The 15,360-nt window shown below is 43.7% G+C and overlaps 1 protein-coding gene across 1 annotated transcript; it reads left to right on the plus strand.

The window, feature by feature from the left end:
* The first annotated feature begins 81 nt into the window (after nucleotides 1–81).
* Nucleotides 82–11,029, plus strand: map6a (microtubule-associated protein 6a). Its single transcript, XM_028421465.1, has 3 exons — nucleotides 82–1,132; nucleotides 8,680–8,893; nucleotides 9,069–11,029. Exons 1-3 carry the CDS (start codon nucleotides 420–422, stop codon nucleotides 9,285–9,287), a joined length of 1,146 nt encoding a protein of 381 aa, XP_028277266.1. The 5' UTR covers nucleotides 82–419; the 3' UTR covers nucleotides 9,288–11,029.
* The last annotated feature ends 4,331 nt before the right edge of the window (nucleotides 11,030–15,360 follow it).

A 15,360-nucleotide genomic window follows, 5' to 3' on the forward strand; every position in this document is an offset into this window, starting at 1 on the left:
ATGCTTTACTAAGTCTTATAAGACGCGAGGAAACCGGAAGTGCATTTAGTGCTTTTATTTTCCTGCTCGGCTCCAGTGCTGCGCCTCCGGGATGCTGAGCAGAGGGCGGGGCCGCTTTCCTTGCAGTGCCCTGCTGTGAAATGATGTAGCAGGACGCACTGACAGAGCGGACACACGGGGAGGAAGACAAACATCCGAGCGCTTGTTTTTATAGTCAAACACGCTGAAATTTGCACCTGTGTACCTGTTTTAAAGGCGGGATGGATTTATATGTGCATATCCAGTTTTAACGTCAGCAGCAGTGGAGCATCCTGACACACCGACATCTTGAATCTGTCATATCTGGATACCGGAGTGTGGAGAGGTATTAGCCTTCGTTTCGGTGGAAACTGTTGTAGTGGGACCCTGCACAGCTCACCATGGCGTGGCCCTGTATCAGCAGGGCGTGCTGCATGGCCCGCTTCTGGAACCAGCTGGACAAGGCTGACATTGCGGTGCCTTTGGTCTTCACCAAGTACACGGACGTGTCTGAGATGCAGCACATCCAGCTGCAGCCGCCGCTCCACCCTCCACAGGCCCGGGTCGCTATAGAAACGCAGCCGTCTCGCGCAGGAAGCCGCACCGCTTCAGCGACACGCGCGCCGCGGAGGTGCGTTTCCGAGGAGCGCGTGTGCAGCTCGGTGATGCGCGAGGACTTTAAGCACTGGAGAGTGCGACCCGAACCGAGCTGTAAACCCAAGAACGAGTACCACGAACCGGAAACACCGTTTAACAGTGAGACCCAGTACCAGAAGGACTTCAAGCCCTGGCCTATCCCGAAAAGGTACGACCACCCCTGGATCCAAAAACCACCTCCGACCATCTCAGTCGACCGAGCAACGGACAGGTCCAGGCACGCCAAACAGCGCGTGGCTCTGGCTGATGGGGAGAGCGGCGTGGAGAAGAGCGTGATCGCTGACAAGGTGCAGGAGAAAGACCTGCTCCAGGGTCAGGAGAGGAAAAAGCGCCCCACCAAAGCGGACGGGGCGAAGAAAGTGGTCCTGAAGGTGGAGGGAGAGGGCAAAGGGAGGGCGGCGGCGGATGCGGTCAACAGACAGATCAAAGAAGAGATCTCAGCCGGCAGCTCGTACAAGTCAGTCAATACACTTCATACCTGTGTGTGTGTGTGTGTGTGCGTGTGTGTGTGTGTGTGTGTGTGTGTGTGTGTGTGTGTGTGTGTGTGTGTGTGTGTGTGTGTGGGCCTTAAGGGTCCACGAAGGTGCCAAGGGAGTCAAAACTGCTCTTACAGACAGACTGTTATTAACGTTATCAATCAACTTATGGCACACACATGTACTACATTATTCTTATTTGTGGAACTGTCACGTGATATTTATCACACATTTTACTTTTAAGCCACAAAATATTCAGCAAAGAGACAAACAGCCCTGTTCCCTAAATCATTGTCATTCGTGTGGTCTTATACACTTTGTCTTAGTGTTTGCATTGCAGCCCTGACCTAATTTGTTGCGACTAATAGAGCGGTTATTACACAGTCACAGGCTGTTATAGGAAATTAAACTGAATGGAAAAGGTCAAGGTGGAGTTGTTTATGTCCATGAGGCTAATCTCTGTCTGATTATGCAATGTTCCTGTGGATGAACATCAAGTCACACACGTCACAGTTACTGTACACATGCCTCCCTAGGCTGTGTCCTTATAAGTTTATGACGACTGAGATTGTATATATAAACCTATGAATATACATATAATTCACACTGAGAACCATGTGATCCAGTTTTTTACCACCTTAAAAAGTCATTTGAATTCTGTGGAAGTGATGCTGGCTCGGTGCTGTCACAGGTCAGGGGAGGCCTGGCTGTGGTGTGACAGAGCTGAATGGTGGTTTTGTGTGAGCTGAGTGAGAGAGTCGTCCAGCTGTTCGGTGCCTGCTGGCGTGCCTGCGTTGTTGAGCAGTCAGCAGGGTGCAGCCCAGGGCTCCCCCCCGCCCACCCCCCGCATGGCATGAAATGGCTGCACCGTGACAAGCAGAAGCCCGGGTGACTCCCTGTCTTTCTCTGCCAGCGGACACTCAAAGCAGGTCAACTGTGGGTTAATGCCACACACAATGTGCACACACACACACACACAGAAATGTTCTTGATATCACTAGTTCATTACTAAACTATAATAGAATTACACAGGACTCTTACTGCTGCTATAATCCTTCAGTTAAAGCATAATGATGGGGGTGAGTCAACATCAGAAAATTCACTAATTTTTGTAAATTTTAGATTCGGACAATATCAGACTCTACTGTGGGTGATTGTGTCTTTTCCAAACATCCAGTTTGGATGAATGTACCACAGCATTATTCATCCACTGCAAGAGGGGAGGAGCTACTGTTATTAATATTATGTTAAATTAAGGGCAAAATGATTTAGTCACACTTGTGAATTATTAATAAGCAAGCACAAATGATTCAATCAAGCACAAGCTATTTTTATCTCCACCATGCTGTGTTGTCCAGAGGATGAATTCTCAGGACGTTTATGACACTTGTCCTCTGGTGTTTCCATGATGGACTCGTCAACGTGATAACTATATCTCTGGTGAACTCTTATGAACTCATGAGCTCTAATATTAGCAGCATAAAACACAGCAGACATCTCAGGTTGTAAACAGATGATGATGGCATTTATAATGATGTCCTCCACCGATTTCTAAAGAGCCGTTTTAAGTCTAGGTGGCAGGCTCCGACTGCCACCTTGTTGGCAGTGTCACAGTCCACCTAAACTCCAAATACAGGCAAAGATGTGGTGCAAGAGTGGAGCAGGCAAGCAGTGTGTGCTGTGGTTAAGGACCACTCTAAGCAGGCACAACACCACAGACATAATGCACAATTTTAAGTCCTAATTAACTTGAATAATTTATGCAGGTGTTACCTCTCAGCTATGGCCATTTACATTTGGTAATTATAAATTGGCGCAGAGGCTTTTCCTAAGTGTAGGTGAAAAGAAGGCCTCACAGTCCAGCTGCTCCTACACAGATGTGATGGTTCAGCAGAGGTCTACCACACATGACGAGCAGGTGGAGCAGGAGGCCCAGAGGCAGACCCAGGCCGTACTGCAAGGATTGTATCTCCCAGCAGGCCTGGGGATCCTCCAGGAGGAGCTGGACTGTGAGGCCCGAGCATTTCTCCTTCTCACACTGATAATAATAGACTAAGCGGATGACAGTCATTTGAAACAGCCTTTTTTTTCATCAGCATCAAAAGCCCTGTATGTCTCAGGCTACGCAGGTAGTACAATCTCCTCTGGGGTTCTAATAGACAGAGCATAGACTCTGCAGCAGCTTTCTTTAGGGCACCACGTTTACATTCTCCTATAACAATGTGCTGCTTTGCACCAATTAAACATGCAGCCCTCCTTCCCTTTGCTGTCTTTTTCTCAGGATTTCTGTGAACTTTGTTTATCCACAGAAAGCTCACTGAACACAAAGCTGTTCTGTTTGTAGTGCACCTGGGACAATGTGAAAGGCAGCTGCATTTCTCTTCTGCAAAGCTCTGTGTTAACTGTTCCTTTTCTTGCCTGAATCGGTGCAGCTTTCTCTGCTACCAGCCTCCCAGTCACAAGTGCCTCCATCCAACCATCTCTCTGCCAACTCCCTGCATTGTGCCATGCAAAATGCCATTTTTTGCATGAGAATAAGTCTCAGGCAGAGGCTGTTAGTCTTTGTTAGTGTTTGCTTTTTGCTACCAGCACTGCTGTGACAGAAACAAAGACCATTCTTCATCTTGTCACTGTTATTTGTTGCACTATGGGATGCGTGTCAGAGAAGAAAGAATCTTCAAAGATCAGTTTGGAGGAAGAATTATGGAATAAATGCAGTTTCGTGGCTGGCAGTGAAGCAGGTAGTGTGGGTTTACTGAGTTCACAGAGAGACTGAGGAGGCATGAATTTTTAATTTTAATTTGTGTCACGGATCAGAGCTCTACATATATCTCACAGAAGCGCAATCTGTGGAGCATCTTCTTTAGATTTTCTTCTTGTGTTTCTCACATTGTAGTAGCTCTCGCTCTCTCAAAGTGTCAGGTTAACAGAACATGCAGACATACATGGCATGGCAGCAGACAGCACACTGTAAAGAAGCCAATGGATTCTGGTGGATTTAAAAAATGATCCTCTTAAAGAGTCTGCAAAGCCTCATGTTTCTACTGACAAGCAATGAATGCAGAAACACCCAAGTCAAATATATTTAACTGCTTCCTGAGAGTATGATCAGTATGCTTTAGTTTTGCCACAAATGTAATCCCAAAATCTCAGCTCATCGTCCAGTGTTCAGCCGTTGCATCAGCTTGGAGCTCTGCCCTCCAAAACGAGCGGTCTTGTGTAACAGTCTAATCTGATTGTATCATATCAGATTACAGTGAAATTATAGTGAAATATCTTCATATGTGAGTCTGGATGTCAATGAATTATGTAAGGTACTGTAACACAGTCGGCCCTGCAGCTGTAAACTTGCTCATTTATTATTGCATTCCTTCACTGGAAGATTTAAAACTGGGCCCATGTTTGATGTTTGTAGAAAAATTGACTCGACTTGGAATTGCTCCCGCTGGCATAGACACCATACTACGTGACCCAGTGATTCTGTAATGAGCTGTTTGCACTGAGCCTTAGCTTTAGAGGCTGTAAGATAGAGAGGAGGCCAACTGAGCCCGGAGGTAGGAGGGAGTATTGACCAGCAGCCAGGCTCTGCACACCCAGGAACACTGTGAGGAAGTGAAGCTGTGGTGCTGAGCGTGGGCAGATCGATTCCCTGGAATAATCTCAAAGAAGCTGGACAGCCCTTTATCTCAGACCAGCACTGGTGTAGACTTAGGCTGAATCACCATGAGTCTGTACAGCCAGATTACAGAACACACTAACACAGAGTTGGGCTGCAACTATGTGAGCGATAAAGCTATGATGAAATCCTCTCATAGGTTTTAAAATTCTGTAAAATGTCAGTGTGTGTATGTTTTATCTTCAGTTGTACACCAGTGGCGTGCCTTTAGAGCACTTTGGTGTTCGGAGCTGAGGATTAATGGATAGTAACTAATATTTAATGGACAAGCCACCGTGCCACCTGAGCTGCAGACATTCATCACAGATTCCCACAGCTCACTGTGACATCTGTAGATTGTTTTCATCACAAACAGCTGCAGCATGCAAGCTACAAGCAGCAGCTGTTATAAGGGTGACAACAACGAGATGTGACCCGATTGGTTAACAAAAACCTGCACTAGGCTTGGACATATTTATGGTTCATCTAATTCCTTACTGTGGATTTTCTTTGGAAGTGGCATTTTTTTTTGCCATGTTAAGGGGTGAGAAACTGAGAACAACAGAAACAAGAAGACAGGGTAACTGAGCCAAAGCATTATTTAAGCAGCTGATAAATAATACAAGTCCAACAGTTACAACAAAAAACAAAACTTATTAGTTTTATACTAATAAAACTAATAAGATAGGGTGGACATGTAACACTGGGAAAATAAGCGGCAAACAAAGACACAGGAAGCAAAGAATTACAAAGTGAAGGTAACGAGACACAGGTGGAGACAATGAAGGGTGAGCATCCAAACAGGAGGGAGCAACCCAGGAGGGGGAAACCAAAAACCAGGAAGTGCAATGAAAAGACATTTTCATGCCAGGTCTCCAGGGGATAAATGATGGATGGTATAATCTGCCACTTAACAGTGAGGGGTAAACAGACACACCTGTCACCTGCCTGTCAACACGGTATCTAATCAGGAGGATGGAACATTCTTTGTGTGAATGTGCAGCTGATAAAATCTGCAACAACTGTGATGTTATGACATCAGTAAGTAGTAAAATCTCAGAGCAATGTTTTGGAAACATTGCTCTGAATTAAAGCAGTTCTGAAGGCTTACTACCATCGAGGTGTTTATAATAATGTGGTAATTGGCTGATGAAATGAAAATGGTAATTTAAACAAAGGAAGCTCGAAGAATATGACTAAAAACAACAAACTTCAGAATAAAACAGGAAGTGATCAGTCCATGCCATCACGGATGGAACAAAGGCCTTGACTCATTGATTACATGGAGTGTGAAGCCTGTACACATGAACATCTGATGTGACTGTGCAGTCTGCCAATAGCCTTCAATACATTTTCATACAAATAAAGACCATTTGTGTGGCTGAATCCAGTTTGATTCCACAGTGCAGAACATTTGCAGGCATTTGTTTTAACACGTTTCTGTCACAACACTCCTGCTGTGAGTGGTCCAGATTGTGCCATGTAAGAGCAGCAGTGCTGTACCCTGGCAGAGTTCCTCCCCTTGTCGCTGCCAGCGAAAGTTGTGGTGACGAGGTCCTTCTCCACACATCCCCTCCACCACAGCGGGTCGGCAGGGTCAGGCCTCGGAAGCAGCTTTAGTCACACAGTGTGGAATATCATAGCAGAGCCTGGACCTTAGTGACTCACAGGAGTGAACAGCATTTGGATGGTGATCTCAGTTTTTAAGGGTAAAATTCAAGCCCTTAAGTACATTCAGCATCAGGCGTTTGTAGTAAGGAGATATGAAGCGGGGCTGCTCTGTTGCTGTTGTACCTGACAGTGTTCGATTCTGATCTGCTAGTTTCTTTGTAGCAGCCGGATCTCAGTGGGACTCCAGTGTTATCCAGCCCTGTCCAAAACAAATCAGAGTACATACACAAAGCAGTATCTGCATTAAGTGTCTACATCAACAAGGTCAATCTACGTACAAGGAATTTGTCACATGACCCTCACACTGCTACACAGTCACATTTATTTTTCTTACAGTAGCGAGATGCGTCTCTGTGACATGACAGCCACTGAAGCGATAAAGCTTTTCTAACAATCATTTTTAAACAGTACCAAGTACACACTGGCCTCAGACACACTGGCTTTATTGTTACTACACAGTCATATGTTCATGAATAGCAGCAGTTACAGTACAGGCTGATGCTTCACTGCGAACCTTGTCTGCACTCACAGTCTGTCTCTTTCTCTGTCCTCCTCACACACACACACACACACACCCCGTGGTGTCATGAGGGTGCTTTATCCTCTTGGCCTTGGACATTGTTGTATAACCTGTCTTTGCATTGAGGCTTCTTGGCCCTGTCGAGCATTGAAAGTGGACTTCGGACCTATTACATAACGGCTCTCTGTGTGTGATTTCCACCAACAGAAGAAGAAGGAGGGGTTTCTGTATTCAGCAGCCATGTCACTGTCATCAGCCATTGTGTAGGCTGCTTTTCACATTTTATGCTTTAGTTGTTAGTACGGGGAACGTGTCTGACAGCTCATTTCAGTTAAGATCAGTGGGAGCTAATTCAGTCCTATACTTTATCAAAGGTTAAGGTTTAAGACATGTTGACTTTAATTAAAAATCTGTTCAATGATTTGTAAAATGTCAGTAGTCTATCGATGCTTTCACATAAAGGTTAGACAAAACGCTGAAGTACACAGCCATTTACTATTTTTCTTAGTGCTCTGTTGATGAATGGAAGTAACTTTACCCTATTTGTGTTTAATTAAAGTGTCATCATGTTATTTAACTACAACAGTAAACTTATCAAATGCAGCATTTACAGCTTACATTGTGCTCATATGGTTGTTGTTTCAGCCACCAGCAGAAACATCAATAGTGATAGTTGTTTATGTTACAGCTACTATAATCCTTTAGGGCTGTGCTTTGGTTGTCAAGGTCATTTCACTCCTACCATCCCATGACCACCCGACACAAGCACATCAGACGTCAGTTTTCACTCTCAGCTACAAATACAGGCGCTCCCTGGCTCAATGCAAATCATTAAATATGTAAAATCAGAGGCACCTGTTCCGGTTATGTGGTCTCCAGTGCTGCTTTCTATATCTTCCACTTATTGATCTATGTATTTTCACCTGACTCGGGGTTATGAATCACTCTGATAGGGCTGCAGTACAGCAGTCTGACCTTGTCTGCCTCTGGCCACACTCATATTTACTGACACAGAGCAGGAACGTTTCACCGAGGTTTCAACTGTACTGGAGCTACAGGGGAGGACTGAGGGATGGCTGAAGTGTTATTTGACTCGTAGCAGCTGGAGCATTCTGTGTATGTATGTTTGTGTAGCATGTGGTATTTGCAGTAGCTGAATGGGAGTGATGCTGTGGGAATATGTTAATTTACCTTGCTGAAGATGAATGTAGATGACAGAGTGCCCTATAACAAAGTAAATGACCTGAGTAGCAGCATCTATGATGCATACCGCAGATCCATAGGTCTTTAAATGTTAGCAGGCTGGAACAGAATGCATGCCGCAGGCCAGCCTGCTCTGTGTGAATGCCATACTGCTGACCTTCTTCAGAACTGCTGTGTGAGGTATCACCATCAAAGCGTGGTGCAGACCTCCTCCCTCATGCTCTACAGTCATAATGCACCACTCACTGTGTCCTACTGTCTCCAATACAAATCATATATTTAATGCCCAACTAATAACAATTTACATCAAATAAACAAACACACACTGAAATTGTGTACTATATGTAATATAAATATATTATTATACATTCATATTATATATAAGCTAAGCTAATCAGCTGCACTGTCTTGTATAAGAGGCAAACTTAATGGTTGTACTTAATGAAATCCAATGATTCATTTCCTGTTTTCCCACACAGAACTGAGTTTAAGGCTTACAAAGATGTCAAGCCCGTAAAGATGATCCGGGCCAGGTCCCAGTACCTGCCCCCAGATGAGAAGACGAGCCTAGAGACCAGCTACAGTGCCACCTTCAAGGGACAAGCCCCGCTGCAGCCCGCTGACAACAAAGCCCAAGAGAGGCGGAGGATACGCAGTTTGTACAGCGAGCCTTACGTAGAACCCATTAAACAGGTGAGAGCACTTTGTAATATGATTTCAAATCAGTCTGGTGACATTGACAGGAATGAGAACTGACAGAATATCTGTTATACTGTAACGTTGTGATATCTCATTGCACAGCACAGTTTTAGAAATGACTGAGGCACTTCAGCTCAGGAATCTCTTTTCCGCTATCCGACATCCCTAGGTTGACAGGTTTAGTGTCCCTCGCTCTAAACCCAAAAAGTCTGGAGCCACAGCGGCAGGCCAGGGCAAGCCAGTGAAGAAAGCCAAAGATAAGCAGAGCGCCGCACTGAGGGGCTCCAAGAAGACCACCTCGGAGAACCAGCCCGAGAACCGGCCGGCACTGGGGGACAAGGAGAAAAGTAAAGAGATGAACAACAAACTGGCTGAGGCAAAAGAGTAAAAATCATTTAGCACTCTTCTCATTTTCTTTCTTATTTTGGGGGGAAAGCAAACACAGAGGCTGCAAAATATATCCAGGACTCCTGTCTTTGTTCTCATTTCTCTCTTCTCCCCCTCTTCCTCCAGTCTCTTCCCCCCTCTGTCCATCATCCCTGCTCTCTGTCCACTGTCACTACCTCTAACCTACATTTGTACAATGATACTGGGGTTTGAACATGACATGGCCATCGCTCCTCCCGCCTCATGCTACACTAGATCTCTATAGTAACGAGTGGGCGTGAGCATCCTCTTCCACTCTCTCCGCCATTTGATTCCACCCATCACCCCCTCTGCATTCGCCTCCATCTCCAGGTTGCCATGGCTACTGGCTGGCTGGCTAGCTAATGGATGGCTCTTGTTGCATGGGACCCAGAGACAAGCAGTTCTGAAGGGTTGGCTTTGATCAACCGAGCAGATTGCCTTGTCAAGTTTATCAAGGATTGTTTTGGAGGAGAAAAGAAATAAATCAAATTGGCACTTTGGAAATAAAATCTGAAAATCTTTGATAAATGTCTTGCTTGGGGAGTTTTCTGATCCACGGCTTGTTTTGTACCTGCTCTGTAACCTTTGTTCTCTGTAGTTGCTGAACTCAAATGTCTCATTATGAACTGAAGAATTGCTTTGAATTCATCTACCTTGTTTTTCCATTCAGCATTTGCTCTCTTCATGTGAAGCCCGTTCACACAGTGGTATCTCACTCAATTTGTTGCCAACAAACCATCTGGGTCATACTAAACTGATTAAGAATTAAACATCAACCATGCACGCAGTGGCTGAGTACTCCCTCTGTGTTAGATAACATTTAGCATTTAGCGTAACAACATCTCAGAATCAGAGTGGGATGAGTTCACTGGGGCTGATGAGGGTTTTTTTTTACAGAGCTGTCAGTCTTGCTGGCTGTAACTCAGCATAATCACCTCTCACACAGTCTTTATTAACACACTAAATGATCCCTCTATGAAGCAGCAGCTATGCATTTAAAGGAGCACACCTCCTATTTTTTGAGCTTTTTTGTTATGCAGTGTGCTAAGGGTGGCCGTAGCCAATGGGATTAGACTACACATAGTGCTTTGGGCATCACCTTTAAAGACGGTTGATGCAGTCCTAATAAATTGTGGACACCTCACTGCCAAGTGTTAAATGTATTTAAAGGTAATTCTGTTAAAATAGGAGTGCAGTGATGTGATGGTCAGTGTGGCTTTGATTCTGCTGAATACACGTGTTCAAAGCCTAAAAGTATGTTAGTTTGATGAGGCTGAGTTTTATTAGAAAATGCTGATTCTACACTGGATTTATTTTTGCTACAACGTGACAGTTTGAAATTCTGGTTCATCCAAAATGTAATCAGCGAGATGTGTGGAAGAAAAGGGAACGTGAAGAAAGTTGCTCTGTAACTGTTTATCTAACCTCCTTTGTATATATATTTGTCTATATATGATAGCAGGGATACATGTTGGCTGACACTTAGTCCAAAGCATTGCTTTTTTAGCATATATTTATTGTGGAGACACCTTGTCTAGGTTTAAAGGAACACTGTACAGTCTCTCCATGGGTCACCCAATGATTACCACGCACTTCACTGCTGTCACTGGCTCCGCTCCTCCTCCATTCTGAATGGATGAGTGTTTTCTGTGGTGTCTGAGGCGAGCATCACCATCACCACCGCCGCCATATCTATCCGAGCTGATCACACACGCATACACACCCCATCAGGGATGAGCTTATTAGCATTTTGCAGCCTTTGGTTGGGGGGTGGGGGGGGGGGTGCGTTGTCATGTAACAGAAGGGGAGGGGGGCTTATAGGGGGCAGTAAATGTAAACAGTGCTTAGCACACCACACACCCGGTGCTATCTTTGTGATTAATAGGAATAATAAGGATAGAAAGTATGGTTAAAAAGTAATGTCTTGGGCAAAAAAACAAAACAAAAACAAACAAAAAAAAACTGTGACGTGCTTGTGTTTCTATCTGCTTGCTCATATTTAATGAAACATTACAAATAAATGCAAAAAAAGCAGAAAAAGCAGTGTCTTCTTTGCTTCTTTTTGTTAAGGCGAATGGTGAAAGATTAGTGGTTGCAGGTGTCTGTCAGCGTTTTCTCCTGTCTCAGTCTTTGTCTTTGTGACAGACAACATTCCACATGGAAGAGAATTTTGCTCTCACAACTTCTTTCTATGCTTATCCAAGATTGCGCCGCATTCTGGCATGAGCTCTGACATCACTTTCAGAGAAACTGCATGTTGCCCTTAAATGTGAGAACTGAAGAATATATTATTATATCTGCATCGTGTATCAATATATTCCAAGAACTCATACCACTGACGGAGCAACATGCATGTGAAAGGATGTGCAGATACTTATTCCAGAATAAGATGTCATGTGCTTCTAGTTAATGTAAAAAAAAACAAAAACTTTGTTCTCTCTTTAGTCTGGTGTTTGAGGATGTCACATTTGGATGATGCTGTGTCCAGTCTGTCCTGTGCTAATGAGTGACATTCTGATTCATTTGAAGGGTTGTGCTAAATCAGTACCACTACATACAACTCTGCCAGCCAATCCGAGATATTGGCTGGGTGCAGACTCTAAAGCAACACCTGTGGGGCTGTGCACTACCCAATCCCAGGTAACCACAAGAAGCAGGAGGAGAAGAAATAGAGCCACTCATTCTCATTCATACGTGCTCATGGAGTTGTGATTTCCTTTTTGTTTTTTTTTTTGTTTTTTATTACAGTGGCACAGTTTTCTTTTTTCAATAGTGAATCACCACATTATCTGCTCCCCTCTGTATATTTCTCTTCCATATGGACCGTAGAGGGGGTTTGAGAGGGGGCTGTCTGCCTGCCTGCCTGCCTGCTGTCACATACTATTAAAGGTTCCTTAAGGTGGATTTTCTTAAGGAGGCCTCGGGTTCAGTTTTTAGTCATCTCCACCCATTCAGCACCCACTCTCCATGGTTACAGCACTTTGCATGACTTGGAGGATCCTTTATAAGGAGCATGTCACATGTATGCGATGTATTATATTAAGTAGAATATATCCTGGAGTAATCTTTATCATCCAGTATGTGTTTGTAAAGCATGCTGCCACTGTTTTCTGTTGGACCTGCAATCTGATCAACAATTTGGCCTTTAGGTTTGACACTCTATCTAGAACATGTGATAGTGATAGATAGCATAGATATATTGTAGGATGACGGGTGAGTATGAATGGAATGAGAGAAGAGACGCTGCTTTGGAAAGACACATTTCATAGGTAATTTAAGTGCATGTTCCTGATCTTATTGAATTTAAATGTATTTTTATTTGTATTGCATCTTGTAGCTGCTCTTTCAAAGAACACCCCGAGACCCTCATTATACTATTGGCATCTGCAGACGCTGTGATTTAGTGAATGAGTCAAAGTATAGATTTAAACCAGTGGCTTGTATTGACCCATGTAAAGGCAAAGCTGTCATTAGGAATCAGTTTTCTTCAGCATTTTACAGTCAACAGTTCAAAGCAATGTGATTTTTTTTTACTCCATGTTTGCTATCAAGATTTCCCAGAGGTGTTTTTATGTAATGTCTGTGGCCAAAGAAGCCTGTAGTGTCCCTGAATGTTTGTCTCCTCCTGAGTTCTTTTACTCTCTAAAATGAGCGGTCACAGGGTGCTCAGCTCAGCCAAATGACTTGTTGCGCGCCGCCTCAGAGAAAAGCCTCATCATGTGTCTCCTTCTCTGTCTCCTTCTCTGGTATCTTTAACCATGTGCTGCCTCCTAGAGATGCTAAAGACGAGGTTCTCCGACCCAGTCATCATCATTCCCAGGGTGCTGCTGGAGGAGAACCACAACCACTGCTGGATAGACCCGAGCCTCGGAGGAGCAGCGGAGTCGTACGTTTTGCCCTAGATGTGAACCAGACTGAGTAGTTCTGCCAGAGCGAACAGAGGCAGACACACACAGACTGCTGCTCTGTAATGTAAATATCTAGCATTTAAGTTGGATTAGACAAAGGAGATGGAAGAAAAAATAATATCCACATATTTGAAACACGCATGTTTGAAACAGATTCTGGTTTGAAAGTCCCAGCTGTTTGACCCATGGCATTACTGCAAAGGTGCTATCATTTTCCATGCAATTTATTTTAAAACAATATGTCAGTATTATTAGTACCAGTATCACACCATAAAGTGCTTATCACAAAGACAGTACTGTACATGAATCAGTTTTAGTGTAAATAAATCAGCATAACTTGGAGATACTGCATTGTAGTTTGTCATGTTTGAACCAGACCCAGCACACTGGGTACAGCACTGGAAACAAAAACACCTCCATTTTTTTTTTAGTGTACCAGTAATATAATCTACAAACTCATCTGATCCATTGCATGTTTTTATGTTCCTCCACATGACTTTCATATCTGTGACTTTAACAAAGATATGTTGAGATATGTATCTACATGAGCACATGACAAACATGAGGCAGATTTTTCATTTTCTGAATTCAGTATGAGGATTCATAGAAATGAACCCCTGCACTGTGGGTGCAGCTTCCCAGCCCTAAAACCTGACCTCTTCTCTGGTTATTATTATTAGGTATCAGGATCTATTTCTCTACTGAAAGGGACAAGTAGTTTATACTAGTATTTCATTAGTAGCTGTTTCTCACAACAGAAATCAACCATTGGATGTATTATATCCCTAAAAATATTCACCCCCTTAGATCTGGAGCATGATAGATACAAGGACAGGGTTTGACACTAAAATGCTGCTGCTCTCTCTATGCTGATGGTCCGGTTTGTGTATTGCTTAAGTGTGATGGAAAAACTTGAAGACCTCAATGAACAAACACAGAGATCATGCTTTTCAGTGTGTGCATACATGACATGTAAGACCTTGATGTGTTTTTGTTATTCTAATTGAGGAAGGACTGCTTCATTTACTGAGCAGCTCACAAAGTTAAAGCAGTGCACTGCTAAACTGCTGGAGCAGCAGCATTTTAAGAATCAGGAATTTAAATAAACAGAGATCATGGATCTATCATCTAGTCTTTATTACACAATCAGTTGACACATGATCAAGCCTGAGCCTGTAGACCTGGTCTGGAGAGTGAATCTGCTGCTCTGCACCCCCTACAACAAAACTAAAGAGCGATTAATCACCTACTTTCCCTAAAAAGCACAATAGTGTATTTTTGGAAGCCATCTTTGGCGAAGTTTCAAGGAGTGCCTCATTAAACAAGAACTCATTTCATTGTGCAGTAGGCAAGAGACTAAAAAACAGGACAGCACAGAGGCAGCTGGTCTGAGGTTTGGCTGTAAAGAAGCACTTTCCTTGTCACTGTATATATCTCCTCATTACACTGGCCTCCACATATTACTGCACTTTTTTCTATAGGAAATGATCATTTCCTCAGCCAACTCACAGATATACACACAAAAAGAGTTCATGCAACAAAGCTGATGTCCTTCTTTCAGATGGGATGTCCTTTCACAAATTGTACTGGTGCTGACGATTTGTGGGATTGCTGTAATTGCTCACGGAGAAACTGTGTTCTTTAATGAGCAGCAGGGGAAGGAGAGTAACTCTCAGCCTGTCAGTCTCCATCAGTCATCGTAATGAAACACTCACAAACACTTTAAAACCCACAGAGCAGTGCTGTGAGTGAATGATGTGATCTAAGTAAAAGTCAAAGCAAGTAAAAGTCCAAGTGAAGGCGTGAATGAATGTATCAAAGGAAAATTACAGCAGGAAACAGAGATTTTATTGCAGTCTGTAATTTACACTTCTCACCTGTGATGATTACAGCTCCATCACACTGTCCCGGGGCTTGGAAGAAGGTCCTGAGCTGCTCCATAAAAACACAATCAATGTTTAATTAGTAATGACCTGTCTGCGTGAAAGCCTCAGGGGATCCATGAATGTTCTGTACACACACAGACACACACACGACATAAAACAAGATGAACGGCTGTGTCTCAGAGCTGACCTGACCTGGATGAGGAGAGAGAGAGATGTGAGGAAGAGGAAGAGGGGGAGGAAGACAGGAAGGATGGCAAAG

This window comes from Parambassis ranga, chromosome 14 (assembly GCF_900634625.1).
Source record: "Parambassis ranga chromosome 14, fParRan2.1, whole genome shotgun sequence".
Classification (NCBI taxonomy): domain Eukaryota; kingdom Metazoa; phylum Chordata; class Actinopteri; family Ambassidae; genus Parambassis; species Parambassis ranga.